At 34.4% G+C, this 19,453-nt stretch overlaps 1 protein-coding gene across 3 annotated transcripts in view; it reads right to left on the bottom strand.

Moving 5' to 3' along the window:
- Positions 1 to 5,862: 5,862 nt before the first annotated feature.
- The window catches only part of LOC107439315 (iroquois-class homeodomain protein IRX-4), a 75,847-nt gene continuing 62,256 nt past the window's right edge, over positions 5,863 to 19,453 (bottom strand). For 2 of the 3 annotated variants that reach the window (XM_016051870.3, XM_043042360.2), the window contains exons 4-6: positions 17,071 to 17,483; positions 13,398 to 14,114; positions 5,863 to 9,142 (exon numbers count right to left, since the gene is read on the bottom strand). In XM_016051870.3, the coding sequence (XP_015907356.2) occupies positions 9,027 to 9,142; positions 13,398 to 14,114; positions 17,071 to 17,483 (1,246 nt within the window). In that variant the 3' untranslated portion in view covers positions 5,863 to 9,026. Of the gene's footprint in view, positions 9,143 to 13,180; positions 14,115 to 17,070; positions 17,484 to 19,453 lie in introns of all 3 variants that reach the window. The other variant, XR_011637176.1, reaches the window with a different exon arrangement.

The raw sequence follows: 19,453 nt of genomic DNA on the forward strand, positions 1-19,453 counted from the left end.
TAACCATCATAGTATTAAAGTAACATTTTCCATCGTGGAATGTAGGAAGTTCGTTGGCATATCAAAAACTAAGAACACGTAATGGAAAATGTTGGATGATGGTGATCATCAAATGATGTTGGACCATCATGAATCGCACTGAAACCAACATAAGCCATCAAAATGTTTTGATGGGACCATCAAGAATGTGGACTTGGGAAGACTAAGAACTGCGGTAAAAAATTTTTTTATTAACTTATAAAAGATCCGTGTGTTGTAGAAAAGCTGATGCGTAATAAATTGATTGTTTAAGTTCTAATTCGAACACACAAAATAGCATTTTGTTGTTGTTCTTTTTCGAATGACATGTGTAGAAATACATGTTATTGAACCACCGATAGATGGCGGAGTTTATCATTAGATTGTAACCGTAACTGCAAACTAAGATTTTGTAAAAAGCAAGAGCATCTACATTGTAATGTAGTAGTAGTTATGTCTACCATTGTATCGTATTAATCATGTCAACGATTTAAATATATTTTTGTTACTTACCCCTTGGTAATTATTGAGCAGTTTTCCTGTGCCGTCAAGAAAACGAGAAAAAGGATATATTCACTAAAAATAGTAATAAATCTTCGGTGTATTTACCCTATTAGAATAGCTTTAAGTTGAAAAGCGAAAACATGCTATCTTTATGACTGTTTTATTTTATATTTTATAACCGTGGTTGAACAGCCCACCCAATTTTTGGGGTTTGCGTCTACTAATATTCAACTCCGTAGCCTTGTAATTTTGAACCCAAACCACAAGACAAGCATACTTCTGGATCAAGTGATGGACTAAATTTACTTTCGATGGAACTAACCCGCATTTGCGTTGCATGGAGAACGGGGAGATAAACGAAAACCTCCCACGGTAAGCCTGACGGCAAGTCGACTCTAACCCGTGATCCGTCTACCACTGAGGATATTTTACGTCAGCACTGTGGTCGGTGCAAGCCGGATGCGGAATTCGTATTGACCAGCCATCGCTGGGATTGGAACCCAGTTCACCTGATTGAAAGGCAAACGCTCTATCCCCAAAACCATTACGGGTCCTTTATGACTGTTTTGCGTTTGCAATAGTATTTCACGGCTGTTTAATGAAGTTAAGCCTTCCTTCAGCCAGCTCATTCAACGCTCATTTCTGAAAGTCGCAGTTTTGTGAAAATACAAAAGTGTTTCATCTAATTTTTTGTAAGAAAAAAACTGATTTGGGGGCTCATTTAAATTTCCAAAAATTTAGAATCATTCATAGATTTTGATAATTTTCATCTAACTCAAAAATACTTACCAAATAACCGATTTTTTGAAAAAAAGTTTAATACTCTTTCATCTATTTTCTCCGTTCTAAGGCCCAGATAATTCAGCATAGCAAGATGGTGTATATAATTTAATACTATAGCTTTGCCTCAAGTGTGAAGCACTCAAACTGCTTATCTTTTTGCTTTATTTTCCCCGGTGAAAGAGCTTCAGGAGAAACTGTTAACTAGCCCAATTCAGGAAAAATAAACTTGACTTAATATGTTCCTACGTTTTATGATGCAGTTTTTGTTATTTTACAGTGATTTCCGCACATTCGACAATATCATCATCTTTTCATGCTCCCCGCTTATAACATTCAACGCTAAGAGGACGCCATACCAAAGGAGAAACTTTTGACAGCAAATTTTCTTTCACCTCCATTACTAATTTAATTTTTTTATGGCAGGTCTTGGACTTCACCTCGGAAGATGCCGGAAGTGTTGCCCATTTATCGTTACCCAGTGAGCACCTGTGAACCTAAGTCAATGAGGAGAGCAACATTACCCACGCCACACTGCCACAGATACCCGTTCATAGGGTGGGCTACATTCACACATCACACAACAGAGAACACACAGAACCCATGCCCTGAGCGGGATTCGAACCAGCAGCCACTTGCTTCACAGTCAGGCACGCTGACCGCTCAGCCACCTGGCCGGCAATTTAAAATGTAAGAGAAAGAAAAAATGAATGCAGGCAAACTTAGAGTAAGCAATGAAGTTTCAATTGCCGAAAAATCGAGATCAAGTTTCAATTCAAAATGAAGTTTCAATTGCTGTTAACAAATTATTGGAAGAGAACTTCTCCGCTCCGAAATCCTAAGTTATCTTCTCATAAAATATTTTCATTTGTATACTTTAAAAATTTCTTTTCAGTATTTGAAACATCATTAGTTACTCCAGTTTGCCTGTGAACTCACTTTCTCTCTACTTGAATTTTTAAATTAGTAATGAAGGAAAAAGAGAATTTGCAACGAAAATTTTCTTCCGCGTTGTGGCGTCCTCCTAAGCTACCGTAATAATAGGAAACTTCGAAAACACAAATCAAAGGAAAACGCAACGTAAAAATGAGTAGGCAGCTTCTTAAAAATAAAAATAGGGTGAGAAGAGAAAATCTTATTCTTTCTTTAAGATAATAAATTCTAAGAACCTTGAATAGTACATTAAAATTATTTTAAGAAAATTATCGGCATTTACTTGAAGAAAAAAATAAATCGACACGTACGATTACATAAAAAAAACACTCACCCCTCCCTGCCTTCTATCGACTTGGAAAGCTCTTAACGATAAGTTATTAATTGCAAAAACAAGCGGAAAATAAAACATAAAATCTTTTGATCAAAAATTTTTGTTTATTTTTTTCACGGACGTCGTTATTAGTTAGCGTGCTTTGGCATCAGCGCCGGTCTTTTCAACGATGCCATTTTCAATTGAGATTTGTTTACATTGACTGTTATCTATTTCTTCTTTTTTACAAATGCTCCTGTTCCTTTATGCCGCTTTCAATTCTTCTTTTAATTTTGCTGTTATTACTCGCCAGAAATTGTGACGTTTGCCGATTCTTAAAAAGATTACGTAAATTGCCAAGTGATGTTGGCGAACAGACGAAATTTTTCAACACCTCATGCGATGTGTGATAACATTCCCGAATGTTTCTTTTTTTTTTTTCATTCATTTTCAAATTATCGTTTTCTTCTTTTCTCCTCCATTTTTTCTTAATATATAGGGGGGGGGGCGGGAAATAGAAGGAAAAAATCGAAAAGGATAATTTGAAAATAAATGAAAATTTTTTTTCCTTCTGAATATATAGGGAAGAGCCGCGAATTCTCAGTGGATAGAGCATTCGCCTTCCAATGAGGTGAACCGGGTTCGAATCCCAACGATGGTTGGTCGATACGAATTCCGTCTCCGGCTTCACTAACCACAGTGCTGACGTGCAATATCCTCAGTGATAGTCGGATCTTGGTTTAGAGTCCCCTTGCAGTCAGGCTAACTGTGGGATGTTTTCGCAGTCTTTCTCTCCATGTAACGCAAATGAGGGATAGTTCCATTAAAAAAAAATTTTAAAGTCCTCCACGAAGGCAAAATTTCTCCCAATACTTGATCCAGGAGTTCTTTTGTTTTCTGGATTGGGTTTAAAATTACAGAGCTGCGGAGTGAAACATTAATAGTCGTACACCCCAAAATTGTGTCGGCTGTTCAACGACGGTTATAAAATAAAATATATAGGGGAGTGAGGCTATATGGCGTAGCTATTAATATACACTGCTATTAATATACAAATGTTGCTGTGAATGACGGAAATCGGTGGTTGTTGAATTTTAACCGGTAAATGTAAGCAATCGCATAGCCGCTTTTGTAAATACCCGAAATATATTTCAGGTGTAGTTAAGTACCACTGCCCAGTATACTCTACACAGATATTTTCGTAAGGTTAAGTGCCACTGCCTGGTACAACAAACAATGATATTTCTCCTAGTTTATACTCAGCAGATATTAAAACATCGAATAAATATAAGAATATCAACGAATAAATTAATATCAAATCGGATATTACAAATATTTTGGACATTCACCAAAGCTACTACGTGATTGTAGACATTCACCGGTGAAAGTCGATATTCTCTTGATTTCGGCGATTCACCGTAACGCATACACAACAGATCTTCTGCAAACATTTGAAACCTTATAAATAAATATAATACTGAAACTCCCACTAATATTTGAACTTGGTCATCTAAATTCCTAACATCTCAGCTGTGTTACAATTATTTGAGCTCTCACAAACATTTAAACTTTTACAATTATTTGAATTCCTATAAATATTTGAACTCCTGCATCAGGACTCCTATTAGCATCTAAGCTCCCACAATTATTTGATCCCCTACAAATTTTTCAACTCTTGCAAATATTTAAATTCCTGTATTTGAACTTCTATTTTACTTCGTAATGGGCAAAACAATTCTGAGTGTACGATTATTGAAGTTCAACTCCGTTTCCTACGAATTTTGAACCCAATCCAGAAGACAAGGAAACTCCTGGATTAGTACCCCTAGAAGATGATTTGTTATGAGAACAAGGAGGACTTTGTGACACAACAGATTAAAATATCTTACAATGCATAATCGTATTTTTGCCACCTTTCAAATTTTTTTTTCCGTTTGGAGTAATGCAATAATTGATTGAAAATAAAAAATATAATACGTAGCTAATTTATCATATTGATTACATTTACCAGAAAATTTAAGTTTTAAATGATTCGAAAATAAATTTTGATTACCCTAAGTCCAGTATACTGTTGCACTAAGAAGGAAAAATAAATTACCAAACTAAAAAACTTTTGCAGCTTACTAAAATTGCTATAAAAAAAGTATTATAATTAATATAATATTTATAATTAATGTATAATAACTATAATTATGATTAATATAATAAGTATTATAATTAGTAAAAGTATTAATCAAAAAAGTGCTTTTTTTCTATTATTATATTTTCTAATTAGTGCTAAGTGAGCAAGAACAGACAATATCGATAACTTTTACCAAATATTAATTTTAGCTATGTTATTGTGTTGTTGATTATCAATAAATATCGATTATATTTCGTTAAATATTAATTTTTCTATTTCTTATTCTAGTAATAGTTGATTATCAGTAAATACTCTTTTACATTTTCGAAACAATAATATATTTCGGTCCCTATAACTTGTTGACTAAACAATAAATATCTACTATACTTTGGCCCCGTAGTGGACTGATCATAAAGACACGATTCCCAGTAGAACACCAAAGTCGAGCAACACTGGATGCGGTCAGTAGGAGGATGGGTGACCAGTTTGATTAGCCTGCGTAGAGAGCGAGGATGCGCTGTGTCAGTCCTCGTTAAACTGTTCTACAGTAAAGTGCTCGACTTCGCAAGCAGGTCGTCAGGCTACCAAAATGGAGGAGGCATTCCCTATGCAGAGGATCAAAATTGAGATGGCATGTCTTCGGATTTCTCTCAGGGATGTTTTCCAGACCGTCGCCAATTGTCCACTGTGCAATTCTTGTGCGACGTAAATAATGTACCTGCCTATAGTTTGTCTAAAGTAAGAACTCCCCTAGCCATTTATCTGGACCCATGGGGTTGACTATGGTAATGAGGTGTAACTATTTCAAGTAGGGGTGTGGATAGTGGTTTAGGACAGCCTTTGGCTCGAGATGGTGAGAGAAAGGGAATCTTTTTCTTCAGTCTATTGTGTTAGTACCCAAGAATGAAGAGAGGCTACCCTCCTTGAAATACGCTATTCTTGTTTCCATAGCAGCAGACAGCCTCAGACTTCGTGGAGGGGGGAGTTCTTACCGAAGACAAACTATACTACTATACTTTGAAATATTTATTAGTATAACTTTAGTATAGAGCCTTCTATGATTATTGATTATCGGTAAATATATCTTTTGTTGATGACAAAAAAATATGTAATAGTGATGAAAAAAATAAGCTATAACGCTTAATGAGGAAACAAATGCTATTAAAAAATAAAAGAACGAAAGCAACAAAACAAGAGAGGAAAACGTGATTTATTAAATATTTGTTATTTACAATGCTTTGAGAAAGAGAGAATAATATTACTGGTGATATTATGCCCAGAACTATAATAACAATAACATTATTTACAGGGCGCGTTATATATATGTACATAATTTATTCTGGATAATAACTATAAAAAAAAAAAAAAAAGAAACATACTCTCTCTCTCTTTGTAGGGAAAATGCTTACATTAAAGCTATCACAGGCAAGTGATATAAGGGGAAAAGGGATCATTCTTTCTTTATTCTTGGATATTAAGAGAAGAAAAACAATTCAAGGACTTAGTGGAAGAATGTGTTATGCGCCATTTTGAAAACTCTGGTTTTTGAGCACTATGGAGTGTCCTTGTAAGTACTATAAAATAAAAATTTATTTTACCAAGTTTAAAAACAAGGTGGCTATAAATGGAAAATGATGTATTGCAAATGGCGTTTTTTTTTTAATAATTACAATTAGAATGTCGCTGAATACGTTTTTCCGTTAAGCTTCTCAATTTAAGAACGTTTTGGAAGAACATGTTTTTTACTATTTTGAAATCTTTGGAATAACATGAGTTTCGAACATGTTGTTTACTACGTAGTAGTAATTTACTAAGTGTTTAATTAGACGTTTTTAATGTAACAATTAAAATTTCGCATATTACGTTCTTCCGTTAAGCTTTTCAATTTAAGAACGCATCGGAAGAACATGTTATGCACCATTTTGAAATCTTTGGAATAACCCGAGTTTTGAACATGCTCTTTATTGCATAGTACCGAACATTAATTTACCAACTTCTTAAAAAAAGAGGTTTTTGATGTAAAATTATGCATTGTAAACAGCCTTCTGAATTTCGATATATCTTAACTGATTTTATCCAATACTTTAAAAAGTACTTTACTCATTCTTCCACTAAACTCGTTCTTAATTTAAGAACATAGTGGAAGAACGTGGTTTATCTTTGAGATTGTTTAATTTTTGAACACGTTTATTGTCTCTTGTAAGCACTACTAAAACACTAATTTATTATGTTTTAAAATAAAGTGGTTTTTAATGTAAATTGGCGTATTGTAAACAGCTATTTCTTAAATCAATACGTCTTAAAACTGATTTCATCAATTGCTTTAAAAAGTTACACAACACATTCTTCCAACGAGCTCTTCAATCTAAGAACATAGTGAAAGTACGTGTTATGTGCTTTAGAATTTATAGGCAATATTTTTTTCTTTTTAAGAACATCTTTATTGTCCTTTGTAAGCGTTAGAGAATATTGATCTATTTTGGTAACTTTTTGAATAAAGGTTTTCTTTATTGAAAATGAGGCATAGGCAAACAGCAATCTGTCATTTCTATAAATCTTAAATCTGATTTAAGCAAATACTATAAAAATTCACTTTACACATTCTTCCACAAAGTTCTTCAATTACTTTATAATTTGATTTAAATAATTTATAGATATATATATATTTATATATTTACAATATGCTAGTTAAACACAAATCTCCCCAAACAAGAGATATGAAAAAAACATTTTCCATAACTTTTAATCCAATTTAACTTCTAAAACATTTTATGTAATATAATACAAAGTGCAACTAAAAGGGAAAATATATCGGGATACAATAAGGGAAATCGCATCGTAAATAACATTACATTAAATGTATGCTGAAAATTGCACGAGGATATGTAAAACAAGTTGAAACATGATTTCAATGTCAGACAGACGTCTCTTTTTTAGATTTGATTTAACCCTTTGACGCAGGTGGAAGAACGGCGTTCCTTTTATATATTTTTTTTTCTGATGCTTTTATTACTAGAAAAAGTACATTTTGAAATATTTAAATTAAAAAAAAAACAGTCTAATAGTTCCTAAAAAAAATTCTACTAAGTTATCGGAATTAAATTCAAAAAAATTAGTTCAAAAATTTTTTTTCATTCATATTCAAAAAATTATCAATAATTGATTTTCAATGATTAAAAACTGTTTCTCTCAGATATAAATAATTTCAAATAAGTGTAACTTTAAAAAAATTATTGTTTGGAAGTGAATAGGTTTTGAAAAATTTCACCTCTAATCCCAAAAAGAAAGAAGAAAAAAACCACCTGTTTTTCATGTATTTTATAACCATAAATTATTAAAATACTAAATATAATATTTTTCGCTTATTTTGACCTAAATTAATATAAAATAATGAAAAAAGTGTGAAAAATATGTTTAATAAAAATTCTGCGTCAAAGGCTTAGTTGTACAAAATTAAATTTGTTTCAGTAAAATACTATGAAGCAAAAACTGACATATGTTAATCCCTTTCCAGTTTTTGCATCATAATATTGGAAATTGGATAATGAAATAAAGGAATTGGAATAAGTATATTGGATAAAGTGTGTAGCGAACTGCAATGCGATTACTTACATAACAGTGGTCATCACGTTTTTAAAAAATAAATATTTTGATGGTTTGAAGATAAAATAAGGAGAAAATCGCAATTTTGTCATGTAAAACTTTGATTAACTTGCAAAAAAAGAAAAAAAAAATTATAAAAATAATAGTTTTGTGAGTTTTTTGTATGTAATATTTATTTAGGGTAAACTAAATTTTAAAAACAAGAATGAAAAACTAATTGATTGTAACCTATTACTTGAAACTGCATTGTGGTTGAATAACAGTAAGAAGAAATAAAAGCAATACTATAAGTATTAACTCTTAAAAAAATAAAACACTGCGAAAATTTCAATAAATGTGATAACTATTTAGCATTATTATCTATCAAAGATAGTATTAATGAAGTGAAATTAAATTTATCAGATAAATTAAAGAATAATAGAAAAAGTAGATAAATTTGAAACATATCGGACTAAAAATAAATAGTGTGATAACGTGTGCTAATTGTGTTTTATTGCAAATACAACACTTGTATTATATTAGTCTATACGATTTGCAATGAACCATAATTATTTTATGTTCGGGGGGGGGGGATGATAGTGACCCTGTATCTAATCTTCAGTTTTTCATTTGTCCGAAAAGTAGTCATGAACTTTCCATACAAAATATTTTATGTGAGTTTGCTTTGAAGTTTCTGGAAGAAAACTACCTTGAAAATTTAGTTGCACAAAAAAGAGTCTTTTTTTTTAGTAAAATGATTGCAGATGAATGTCTTTATTGCAGGGATGTCGCCTTGAAATGTCCCGTTGCAGAATAATCCTCAGGTAGGGATTCTTGTCTAAAGGACCTGCCATGACTGTTTGCAGAATAAGATCCGCCGTTTTTACTGTCTGCAAATAAATAGTTTACATCAGAAAAGAATAAATTGGAAAAAGAAGAGATAAGTTTAAGTAAGAACAAAAACACATAATTTACATCAATAGTATTTAATTTAGGAAATTAATTTCGGGTGTTCCAAAAATGACAGACGATTTAAAAATTTATTCAAAATGGAAGAGGATTAAAATGATACAGATGAGATAACCATGCATTATTACAAGCAAATTTTAAAAATCTTCATCAGCTGATGGCACTACTAACCAAGAAAAACGGCTGCAACAACGTTTTCAAAATAACCAGCATTTGCAGCAATAACGTGGATAAGTTTTTGCAGTGCCAACTTTCACTCTCGCCGAGAATAGGTTTTCCAAGTCCTTGTTTTATGGTACTTCGGTTTTTCGGTACTGTGGTCGGTGCGAACCGGGAGCAGAATTTTTGTTGACCAGCTGTAGCTGGGATTAGGACCCTATTCAAAACTTGCTGGAAGTGACTGAGTGGAAACAAAAGTTTGTTAATTTATAACTTGTTTTTGTTTCTTCTCTTTCACGTCAGGACAGGCCTTGAGAATGGGCACCTATTTTTGAGCGCTAAAAGCATGTCGAGTGGTATTTCCTATTTATATATTTTTGAAGGGAAAGACGTTTTTTAATCAAGTAATACCTTTGGGATTATTTATTTTAATTAAAAAATATTAAAAATAATCACTTTCAACATAAACGGGTTACCACATTCATGTCTGTAATTCCTAAGAGGATTCATTTGCTTTACCGCAAACTTTCTCAAAGGTACTAATGTACCCTCACTACAAGAAAGCTTTTCTGATGGTTATCACCCAATCTTTACGGGCTATTGCTCCTCTTACCCCCCTCCCTAAATGTCATTCTAAACGGGACAGCTGGAAGCAACAGAAATAGTCGAAAATTGATATTTAACAGCTGTTGCTAATAATGACTTCGGAAGAAAAAATTACAATTTTTTATTGTTATTTTACTAATGAAAACCGAATGAAGTTTCGATAATTAAACTTTTAATACAAGTAGTTCTAGAATGCTATATGTTTGTTTAAGTAGACAGTGATAATATTTTTTACGAATTACTTTCTGTATCTTTCTGAAGAGATAGTTATCGCAAACACTTTTCTCCCTCACGTTAATTCTAATCACCCTGAATGTCAGAAAAAAATCTTTATTCATGCTACCGTTTTCCGTGAACTAGAATCGAACCGTTTCATTTTCCGTGAATTCAAACTCTTCTTATTTAAACTCCGAAGTTAAATTCTTCCGGTCGCTTTCTGCTAACCGTGGATTTAACCCTTCTGTAATTGATCCAGCTCAAGCTAAACTCACTAGACCCAAATGTCCCTCTTATTCCTTACAGAGAATGCGTTACTTTACCATTTTTTCCTTTCGTTTGTATTAAAATTGCTAATACCCTCTCCGTTTTAAGGCTATTTAACCAAATTAAAGTCTCTTAAATATTCTATTAGTTTTAATAATCGCTGGGGAATTTATCACATTCCTTGTCAGCGTGACCTAGACTACATCAGACAAACTAGACATGCCTTGAAATTTAGACTTAATATCAATGGCTGCACATTGTAGGAATCTTGGGACAAAATTATTATCACCAGAATCACATCATCTCATATTGCCCAGGAATCTTGTTTCATTTACTTATTTATTCATTTTTCTAACTGTCATTGGACAGCCAACCCAAATTTGGGTGTACGACTACCAGTGTTCAATGCCGTAGACTTGTAATTTTGAACCCAATCCAGAAGACAAGAGAACTCCAGGATTAAGTATTGGGAGAAATTTTGCCCTCGTAGCCAATTGCTTATGGAACTAACCGGCATATGCATTACATTGGGAAAGAAAACCACAAAAACCTCCCACGGTTAGCCTGATGGCAAGGAGACTCTTACCCATGATCCGTCTACCACTGAGGATATTTTATGTCAGCACTTGTGGTCGGGGCAAGTCGAATTCAGAATTCGTAGCAACCAGTCATCGCTGGGATTCGAACCCGGTCCACCTCATTGGGCGGCAAACGCTGTATTCCCTGAGCCATCACGGCTCAGATCTTGTTTTATTCATATGAATGCCGATTCCCTTACTTCCTCACCACAGTGCGTGGAAACTCATTTCACCCTGATTTGTCCTTCTGTGGTCCACTGTGGATTTTCTATATTTGTTTTTGACCTTCACGTTTTCATTTTTCGCTGACAACTTTACGTTTTATGTCTTAAATCACTTTTGCTTCTGATCATTTACATCTGGCTGGTCTTAAAAATCGGAGCCAATTTTTGAAACGTGTTCACTGTTATTTCCAATTTGTATCGTTGAAGTGATAGTTGGCAGCTTCAATTTCTTAGGGTCCCACAATGGACTGATCGTAAGGACACGGGTCCCAGTAGAACACAGAAATCAAGCATCACTGGCTGTGGTTAGTAAACGGATGGGTCACCACTTTGCTCAGTCTGCGTAGTGACCGAGGGTTAAACTGTTCGACCGTAAAGTGCTCGACTTTGCGTGCAGATCGTCTGGCTAAGAAAGCTGGGGAGCCATTCCCTCTGCAAAGGATCAAAATTACGTTAGCATGTTTTCGGATCATCCTCAGGGATGTTTCCCAGACCGTCGTCAATAGCCAGTTGTGCAATTCTTGTGAGTAGGGGAAAATTGAGCGTTCAACCCCACTTTTTTTACTATGGGATGAGCGTTCAACCCCACTTTGGGTCGATGTCCTCTTTTACTCTAGTTCTATGGGATGAGCGTTCAACCCCACTTCGGATCGATGACCTCTTTTACTATAGTTCTATGGGATGAGAGCTACACCCCACTTCNCATGCAAATGAAGAATGGTAGAGTAGGGCTCTCACAAATTTATTCCGAGCATGTTCAATACTTGTTGGAATCACAATAAATGATGGAATTTGATGCAGAAAACTCAGATAAGTATTAGAAAAACAAACCAGAGGCATGCTGAACAAAATCATTCTCTACTCGTTGCTCTCCCGCTACTGTTTCAATTTAACATCTATAAAAGAGATTAATTCAGCGGCGTGATAACCCATAGAGGAGCAAGGTCTACTGTGTTCATCCCAGTTTTCTTGTTCTTGCAGCAGGAACAAATGTTCCTATCGGGTGTTCAGCTATGCTCGGACCCACTGAAGATGGAAAGAAGAGATGAGTTAATCTTGTCTAGTCCGAGTATTGAACCCTGGACCTGTAGCATGAGAACGCGAAGCTCTACCTCTCAGCCATCGCACGGCCAAATGGGACATCACTACTTTTATATTTTATAACTGGAGTTGGCATTTAGTGACTACAACTTTTTTCCTAATTAGAAAAACTACATGTCAAAAAAAGTTTCAGCTCTTGGAAGAGGTGAAAAAGATGAAGATGGTGGTAAGCGAGTATGACTGGACATACGAAAACTGCCACAGCGAATGAAAAATACCTCGACGAATTTATAGAAAAATTGAAGAAAAGTTCAATCTTAAAAGTGATATAAATGTAATAGTAAACTAAAGTGCATTAATTTGTATAAATATAATAGTAATTTAATGAGGATTAATTTTTGCTTTAATGAAAAAAAATCCTGAATTCAGCTTTCGTGTAACGTAAACGTGGATTAGTTCCACTGAAAAAATTCTCCATTAAGGTGACTGAACTTAGTTTCTCTGTCTGAGTTTGGTTTTAAAAAGTTCTCTGAGTTTGGTTTTAAAAAAACAGTAGTTACAGATTCTAATCACCTCCTAAAACTTTTAGAAGTCCTCACGCAACATCATAAAAATAGTCTGCTTAGCTTAGCTACTAAATAGTACATTATTTAAATTATATAACTTTTTAAACAAAGAAATCAATTTTAGTAAGTTTGGGTGTTCCATACTGAACGCCCTTATTATATAATATTAGAATTCTTGTTAAAAGATGAAAAAAAAACATATACAATGGAGGACGTCTCAAATAAATATTTAATCAAGGTAATAACTATTTCAAATATTTAAAACTTTATCAAAAATTAAATTATATTAAAAACATAAGAACCTGTCTAATAGCCAGAGGTGACCCAGAAGTGACTATTAAAAACACCTTCAGGTAGGTGTGTCAGCTGGTCAAGAAGATTGCTGATTTTAAAGTCAAGTCTGAGCAGACTATCTTTAAGATCTCGTGTGGAAAGTTTCAGTCTTAGAAGGTGATACTCGAATCCATCATTTGAATAAACTGTTCTCATGATATCATTAATTTAGAAAAAGCAACTCACTTTGAATACTAGCAGATACACCACCGATAGCAGATGATTGATATAGATGACCACCTTGTCCACCCAGGAAGCCATTTGAGCCGGATACCTTCATGTTTGGTGGAGTTTGAGGTGGTGTGTCCGTCTGAGGAGGCACAAAACCTTGAGCAGATGAACATGACCCTCCGTGACCACTAGGGGGCGATGCGAATGACCCACCAGAGTGAGGATGATAACTTCCAAAGCCACCTAAGGATGCTGAGGCATTGGTCACTTGGTAAGGATTCACCGAAAACCATCCACAGTGTCCTAACATGTCCATCATACTGCCGGATGTCTCTTGAGTTGGACCACCAAGCAGAGGAGGGGGACTTTTACTCGTGGCTGTGTCCGCCAAAGACCATATTTTTGGTTTATTGGCTCCAGTCATGGATCGACCGGACATGTCCACGTCTTCGACAGCAGAAGGCGAGCTTTTCATCGAGTCCATGCTCGTCCTGTCTTTGGCTTCGAGGGGGGAGGTGGTGCGCATGAGGGCCTGAATGTCCGGCAAATTAGGCGATGAGGATGAGTCAGTAGGTGTGAATTCGGAGGTAGCGATGAGGGAAGTACTGTCCCTAGTACTGTTTTCTTGTTGTTGAGCACCGTTTGGAGTTATTTTGTTTCTGTGGTGAGGCAGGTGGGGATAGGGTCGTCCAGTTATGTGATTACCTGAGCCGTAATGTACTGCACCATCAACTGCAAATAATAAAAAAAAAACATTATCAAGATTTGATTCTGGTATTATACGAGATTTGAAAAAAAAAAATCAATTTTTAAAAACCGCTAATATACATTCTTCGATCGTAACTTTCGATTTATTGAACGGATTTTCAAGCATCCCTAAAGAAGAAACTTCATGGCAAATTCCCTCCATTGATAATTCAAAATACCAATGGTTTAGGTTTACGAGAACTCACTTTTCTCTAGAGTAAATGCCAAAAAAAAAATTTTTTTTTCTTCGAAATCTTAAAATGCAAACAAATTTTAACAGTTATCGTGAGCAAGCAGATATTCTGAGTAAGGTTGATACTTTGAACATTTTTCACCATTTGAATCTCCATAGTTTAATCTAGGTTCACCGAAACTTACTCTTCTCTATACTTCATATTTTAAATTACGAATATAAGTGAATTGGGGATTAAAGATTTCCCCCCGATATAACGTCCTTTTAATGGTTGCATGAAATATGAATCCAATTTAGAAGACAAGGGAACTCCTGGATCGAGTATTGTGAGAAATTCGCCTTCGTGGAGGACTTTTTTTGATGCAAATAACCCGTATTTGCGTTACATGGAGAGGAAAACCATGATAACCTCCCTCTGTTAGTCCGGCGGCAAGGGGATTCTAACCCATGATCCGTCTACCACTGAGGATATTTCACGCCAGCATTGTGGTTGTTGCAAGTCGGATTCTGAACTCGCATCGACCAGTGATCGCTGAGATTCGAACCGGGTTCACCTCATTGGAAAGCGAACGCTCTATCCCCTGAGCCCGCCCAAGCAAAGTATTCTAAGTAAGCAAAAGTAAAAAGTATTGTACCAATTGAATATACTTAATTTTCATTTTAATGGGATGAACTTCGAAAAACATGTTTTTCTTATTCTTAAAATGTAAAACCACCGAGAGAGAGAACCAATAATGATTATGAAACTATTTGAATTATTTCAGCTTTATCCATCGTGTCGGCCTTAAACAAAACTCAATGCCTTCAAGTTTGGTGCATGATTTTGTAGTGTTGACAAACACTAATTTAATGTTTAGTTACTTTTTTTTAACCCCGTGCGAAGAAAGTGTATTCAGCTAATATTTTTATAACTAACAATTTTTAAATAACATTAATATTTCCTATTAAATCATTCAACTATTTGAGACATATTACACTAGGCTTTTAACCGATTCATAAAGCTTTCAGCGTTGCTATTATTATAATAATTAAAAGTTTTTTTTCGGAATATTTTGTCTCTGGGATTTGTAATTAACACTATGATGCTGATAAGGTACTGACTTTTACGGATTCATTTTATTAAGAAATAAAAATCATCAGAACGAAATTAAAAGCTTATTTGCGAATTTAACGGATTTATACAAATATTTCAAAAGAAAAACTTTATATAATAGTTGTTGAAAAAAAGTAAATAAATACTATTAACAAGCTGACAAATTATTAATTTTTAACTGCGCCTCCATTTAAGGAGGCTTTTGCACCACAACTTCGCCAAAATTGGAGAAAAATACGCCGCCTAATTCTTGCATAATTAAACACAAGGAGACAACAAGTGGAGAGACTGGGTCAAAACAAAATCTCGGGTGCAGATAAATTAAAACATTTTCCAGGCGGAAGAAAATGTAATTAGGTAATGAATTAAAAGGAGAAAATGAGTACAAGAAAGAAATTTAAATAAAAAACAATTTAACGTTAAAAAAGCGTTGAAAGATGGTGAAAATGGGTAGATTAGCTCCACAGAAAGACGTGCGAAAGGTTGTGGGGGTGTGGAAGTGGTGTCGTGGGGAGATGGGGGGAGGTTTTAATAAATATGGCCAGCCGGGGGAATTTGTTCCGAAAGCTCTAAGACGGGAATATCTAAAAGGTGGGGGGGGGGGGGGTCNGGGGGGGGGGGGGGGTGGTCTAGGGGTGGTTGAGAGAGACCAGATGATCACTCCTGCTCAACCGTTTTCATTTACATGCAAATGAAGAATGGTAGAGTAGGGCTCTCACAAATTTATTCCGAGCATCCCTTTGAGATAGGGGATCATGTTAAAAATTGAATACTTCCACTTCGCAGGTGAACAGACCTCCCCCCAAATAGAACAAGGATTGCTGATAGAAGATGAAAATAATCTTCACTTTGAGAAGCCATAGTCGGCTTTAGTTTTTTTTTCGTACTGGCAACACGACTCGAATGGAAATCTTGCATGGGTGATTAGTTTCAAGGAAAGTTGCGTAGTAAAAGTGAGTGGGAAAGAAAATTTGCTTATTTTCATTTCTCCCTAGGATAAGCAGCTCGAGACTCATATAATTCCATCAAATTTCCATACTCATAACTGTGCAGTATTTTGATGGACAACAACTTATCCACAAGGAATCATATTTCAAAGTCTCATATCATTCCATCAAATTTCCATACGCATAACTGTGAAGTATTTTGGTGGACAACAACTTATCCACCAGGAATTATACTTCAAAGTCCGAATCAATGACAACAAATCACACTTTTCAAATCAAAAATTATAATTCAGGGTTTCACTTGATTTCTGCATATTCAAGTGCATGAAAATTGAATAAGGATTACAAAGACAAAAATAGTCAAATTTTTGCAATCCTTCTTCAGGGCTGTTTACACCCTATTACACAATGCATTACCGTATGAAATCTTTCAAAAACATTCAACAATCAAATGGCTCAATCTATTTCTACTATAATTTAGATGTGAATCGAAGTACGCAAGATAATATGGCAGAGAAAAATTACAGAATAATCGAGAAAGTGTGAGAAATGTTATAGTCGGTTGTTAGCTTAAATCTTTCGTTACCATTTGATGTTTCTAAGACTGACATGTTCTTTCATTATTTTATTTAACATGCCAATTTCAATAAAGTAATTAGACAAGTTTAGTCAGGCAAAAAATACTAAAAACTAACAAAAAGCGCTTACTGGAATCATCACACGATGCTGTTCTACGATCGCTTTCGTCTTCGCTTTCACATTTTGTCGTTCTGGACTCCCCATCAACGCGATCGTTTCTGTCCATCCTGTTCCTTTTAGTTGCTGCATCACCGTCATCTTCGACGTCATCATCATCGTCATAATCCTTGACGTCATCAGCGTCCATTTTGTTCCTTGGCTCCCACGTCATTTTGTTCTCTTTTTTCAGCCTCCTGCGAGCATTCGCAAACCACGTTGAGACTTGTGTGAGAGTCATTTTGGTGATGATGGCCAGCATGATCTTCTCACCTTTCGTCGGGTAAGGATTCTTACGGTGTTCGTTGAGCCATGCTTTCAGCGTGCTCGTTGAGTCTCTTGTTACGTTTTTCCGCCTGGCGCCATTGAAATCTAAACCACCATACCTATAAAAAAACACCAGTCAATAGAATAATTAATGATCTAACTGTAAACCCTATACTTAGTTCTGAGAGCTAAATTTTTTTTTTAAATTTTAGACATAGCTATAAATGAATATTTAAGAAAATGGATATAGCTTGCAAGGTGTGTTTAAAGAAAGTAGACATAGCTTAAAATACGCGTTTTTAATTATGGTATGTAGAATAGGATGACTGTTTATTTTTACAAACTATTCCTTTACGTACTTTAAAATTAGTTGCAGCGTAGTGCAGTGAAAAAAACAAAAGCAATTCACCATCGATCCTTAAAAAAAAAAAAAAAAAAAAAAAAAAAAAAACTACCGGAAGTTTTGAGGTCTTCTTCTGACGTCATAGCATTGACGTGACTATTTCTTCTTTTTTTCTATATACTCGGAATACCTAGTTGTTCTGAATTTAATTTATGTCTCGTGTTTTTGCGAAAAATATGTTCCTCAAATTTTTAAATATCAGATGAAGATATTAAAAAAAAAAGTACTTGGGAAAATTATAATATATTGATATGCAATTGCCGGATCGTTGAGATGCGGATTTATACAATTTAGTTTACAGCAGCAGAAATTCTTCTACCTGAATCTTCAACCGGAAGTTGAAACAACCTCTACAGACACTGCCCTCTACCGAGGAGAACATGAAACACGACCGGGAATAAGGTGAACAATGAGTGTGCATTTTGATGTCCTTTTTTTCAGCATTTGAAACTTTATAGCTTACTCTGTTTGCATTAACTCAGTTTTTCCCATTCTTTAAATTTTAAATAGATGTTGTAAAAGTTAATAGAAAGTACTGAAAATTATCAGTTATCAAAAGCATTAATAGGAAAAACATTACAACTAGATAACTACGCGATAAAAAAATTTTTTTTTAAATTATTAAAAGGGACAATTTTGGAACGTCGGAGAGTAGCAGATTTTTTGTAGAGATTGGTCTTTTTTCTTCTTTTTTTTTTAAGCTGTGTACTAACCCGTTACGGGAATTGTAAATGATGTAAGCCTTTTTATGCGTCGTTGATGTATTAAAGAAATATTTTCTTTTCATAAATACTCTTTCTACAGTACAGTTTGGTTCAGTACAATGTAAAACAGAATTTGCCATAAAAAATTCTCTTATCTTAACACTAAACATACCAACACTTAATGTATACCTATTTCTACCGTAGCCGATCAAATGACCGGACTTTATGTTTTTTAATTGAATATATGAATTGTGGATGTTAGGAAGGAAATAAACTAAAAACATTTTATTATAATTAGACAAAATTGAATATTGCCAATTTTATGTATTGCAAATACAAAGAATAAGATTTTTTAATTCATTGCTCAACGCATTTTTGACATATACAGGGTGTTTCCATTCTACGTTTTCCGCAAACATATTTCTTCTAATTATTATTCTTTCTATAATTCTTATAATTATTCTTATAATTACAAGAATTATAATTATTCTCATAATTAATATTATTTCGGGAAAAATATACTTGAGGGTGTCCCTTGGCGAAATTGGCGACTTATGTTTGGCGCCATACTTGTTTGTCCGGAACGCCGTGGTAACCCACAAACAGGACATTTATATCTATTACTAATTAAACCTTCATTCATACACCAGTCAATCACTGTTTTTTTTTTCATTGTTATTAAAATCGTACAGAAGCTTAAGATTTATCTTATTGACAGTATTCATTTTTAGTACCAGAAGCAAAAGTAACCTTACCAGCCGGTATCCAAAGTAGAACTAACGGATCTCTGAAATGACATTTAAAAATTCATTTAAAAACAACGCTAAATTCTAAACTAATCAGAATCACGATTAAAATCTAAACCAATCAGAATCACGATTGGTTTTCAACATCGCCCAGCTTGGCGATCAATCGCGATCACAACTTGGCGGGGGCACCCTCAAGTATAGTCTACCCATTATTTCTTCTAAGAACTTGTGCT

Source organism: Parasteatoda tepidariorum, chromosome 7, assembly GCF_043381705.1.
Source record: "Parasteatoda tepidariorum isolate YZ-2023 chromosome 7, CAS_Ptep_4.0, whole genome shotgun sequence".
In the NCBI taxonomy this organism is placed as follows: Eukaryota; Metazoa; Arthropoda; class Arachnida; order Araneae; family Theridiidae; genus Parasteatoda; species Parasteatoda tepidariorum.